Here is a 3,371-nt window from a genome sequence, read left to right on the forward strand (position 1 = left end):
GTGTTTTAAGTGTGAAAATGTGTTAAACATGTCAAAAACGTGTAAAAATGAGTTAAACGTGTCAAAATGTCAAAAACATATTAAATGTGCCAAAAACGTGAAAACATATTTAAAAAGTTAATATTTTGAACTGATATTTTTTTTTTTACAAACATAAGAATTAGAATTAAATTACAATTTTATCATTTTCTCAAACATAGGAATTGGAATTGAATTACAATTCTATAATTTTTTCAAACATAGGAATTGAATTGTAATTTAATGCCAATTCCCATGGAATTAGAATTAGAATTCCAATTTCAATGCCAATTCCAATTCCCCTCATCAAACACACCCTTATTGATTTCCACCATACTTAAGAATTATGCACTAACAAACTTATTCTATACATTTTGATCCATTATTATTTAATCTCTCAAATTAACACCTACATATTCTATTATCACATTTTAATATTAATAATATTGTTCTATAATCCTTGAAATTTATATATATATATATTAATTAGGAGATAGAAATATATACAATAGGATAAGAAAGAAAATAATTAAAATATATATATATATTGATAATTCTCTAATGTCTCAAGTTTACACATATAAAACTAACTAAACCATCAATAACATAAAACTGCTTCTTTTTTCCTGGTGCATCAACCCCATACTTGAATTAGTTATACTAGACTCAAGGCGACTCGATATCCGCTTCTTTAGAGATTCCTGATGATCGATCTGGTCCACCTTTCTTTTCATACACAATCCTTCTTGTTGGGATTTGGGCCTAATCTTATTTGTTGTGAAAACATAAAGAGGAATCTGGTTTCGCCGAATATGAGAAACAGAGATATCCATCCCCGGCATCCACCACATGTACATACTGACCGCATGCTTGAACTCATCAACAGCTCCACGAATATCAAATTGCTGACCTTCTTGGACTATTTCCCCTTGCTTTCTTTGCAGACCCATAAAAAATGAAGAATGAGAACAACTCTTAGATGGATCCAGATACACGTTAGAATAAGGATGGCACTGCAGTTTTCCAAAGGTATCTCGTTCTATCTTCAGAGTCAGTTGTCTCAGCCGGGACTCAACCCAACCTCTCCAACCAAGTAAATCTCCATTATCAGCAGCAACTATGTCAACCTGTAGATAGTTTCTATAACTTTCAAAGAACAAATACGGCTCAAACAAATCTTTCCATTTTAATCCCTTGTTCATCTCAATTCCCTCGCATATCTTGTTGCCAAACTGGAACTGCTCCATCATGACCCTAAGGGTGCTCATTGAAACGTTGTAGCTAGAATTCATGCAAGGATAAGCCGGAGTTATGATTGGCATATGATGAGTTCTATCACGAGGATTCTTACGAGGGTCCCAAAAAGAAAAACCCAATTCCTCTTGTTCAATTTCACATAACATAACAGGATTTGGCCAATGCCACTGTGTATACATCCTGAAAAAACGTGAAACTAACATGTTGGGTGCAGCATTCGGAAAGAGCTGACAAACTCGGGCAACAAGGAGAGCCCAGTTCACCCCTCCAAGAAAACCGGTGACATTTGAATAAATACCACGACTTTTAGCCCAAAACTTTAAACAGCGTAACGTTGTACGAAAATGCTCCACATTTGGAACTAGCTTAAGAATCTTATCTGCAACTCTACATCCATTAAGGCTCCGAACAGTTGGCTCATCAACATTGTATAGGACTGACACATCACATATATTCAGATCTTCCGGGACAACCAAAAGAGATATACTAGCATAAAGAAGATCAATTGATATCCCATCAAACTTGAATTTCATAACTGGAACATGAGCATTAGGAATGGGCTGCAAATCGGTCACTTCTACCAACTCTTCCAACATTCCATGTAGTATAACGAAAAAATCTTCCTCGCGATTGATATATGAAGGCCCTATACATAAAGTGTCCATATCAGCTCCAGGACCATGTACCCCAAGTCCATAAGAGCCAAAGGTAAATATTAAGGCATTTGCATCCTCCACCATTTGTTCTGTATAGCCTCTTAGAAGTGTCAGTTGTTTCACCCAAACTTTTGTTATCTCCTTGATACGATCAATGACCACTTTTCTCTTAGAAGTTTCCGACTTGCCTTCATAAAGTCCCGCATCTTCCAAGAACTTTTCTAATTCTGCAGTTCTACGTAAATCAGCCTTAGTTGGTTTAGTAGTAGATATTGCCTTCGTAACGTCATATTGCTTCTCTAGTACTGATGCGTCCATCTTTTCCAAAAACTAATTCACCCAAAATACCTTAATTAGAAAAGATGAATTGAACTCACAAACTTCAAACAACCAAATCAAATTAGAGATAATTAATTCAAATTTATTATATATATTATGATGATATCGTGACAACAATAATTTTTATCTATTTTATCTGTTACATTATTCAAATGAGTAATTATAAATTGAAGTTTATACAAACTAAAACATGATCACTTATGAAAAGAAGAAAGCAAAACAGAAAAAGGCTTACATGATGAAGGACAACTGAGATCTACTTGTTGGTGGATGGGCAGTTTGAATTCTTCAAATTTCAATTGCTGATGTAGGAGTGTTCTACGAAGTTTTGAGAAATGAATACAATTGAAATAGATGGATTCTGTATTTTTGAAATTACCCTAAAGTGTGTATTTGTAGAGTACTGCCGCAGATTTCATATAGTTTAGGAACTAAATTTGTTTCCTAATTGTTTGGTTGCATATTCCTAATTTTTTGGAAGATTTTGTTTTGGAAGATTTTGGAATAACTGCATAATTAGGAAATATCTAAAAGATTTTAAATTAACTGCATAATTAGAGAAATAATTTGGAATTAGTTAATAATTAGGAAATAAATAAAAACAAGTTTTAAATTAATATTTTAAAACAAAAATAAGCCAGAAACCAATTGTTGGCATGTAGTATTACTTTTTAATAAATAATATACTTATGTAATAATGCTATTTATATGTCAAATTTTAGGATTTTTTAAATGAGACTATTTTAGGGTCTTATTTTTGTTTCATTAGTTCTGAAATGATTAATATAGTTGAATTCAACTAAAATAAGAACAACATTCAAACTTCAAAACAGTTTTTTAAAATTAAATCAAAATTTAAAAAATTTTAAACACTAGTAAAAAAGATAATAGCAAGGATGTTTAGTGATAAATTAAATTGAATTATCTTTGCTACTTCTTAAATAAAAATCTTAAGATTACTAATTAATCAATAAAATAATAATTAATTATATATAAATAGCAACGAGTTTATTGTACCGTTGTCAAACTTTTAATATACAAAATTTTAATAATAATTTTAAATTACCTGCGGTTAGATCAATAGTCTATTCTATGTAGTAT

The 3,371-nt window shown here is 31.5% G+C and overlaps 1 protein-coding gene across 1 annotated transcript; it reads right to left on the reverse strand.

The window, feature by feature from the left end:
- Positions 1 to 608: 608 nt before the first annotated feature.
- Positions 609 to 2,047, reverse strand: LOC124934855 (nuclear poly(A) polymerase 4-like). Its single transcript, XM_047475353.1, has one exon. The coding sequence runs from the start codon at positions 2,013 to 2,015 to the stop codon at positions 609 to 611; it is 1,407 nt and encodes a 468-aa protein (XP_047331309.1). The 5' UTR covers positions 2,016 to 2,047.
- Positions 2,048 to 3,371: the final 1,324 nt, after the last annotated feature.

The sequence above is a fragment of the Impatiens glandulifera genome, chromosome 4, assembly GCF_907164915.1.
Source record: "Impatiens glandulifera chromosome 4, dImpGla2.1, whole genome shotgun sequence".
Lineage (NCBI taxonomy): Eukaryota > Viridiplantae > Streptophyta > Magnoliopsida > Ericales > Balsaminaceae > Impatiens > Impatiens glandulifera.

What these genes read in the sequence shown, in the direction of transcription:
- LOC124934855 (XM_047475353.1), bottom strand. Translation starts at nt 2,015, where the DNA reads ATGGTGGAGGATGCAAATGCCTTAATATTTACCTTTGGCTCTTATGGA.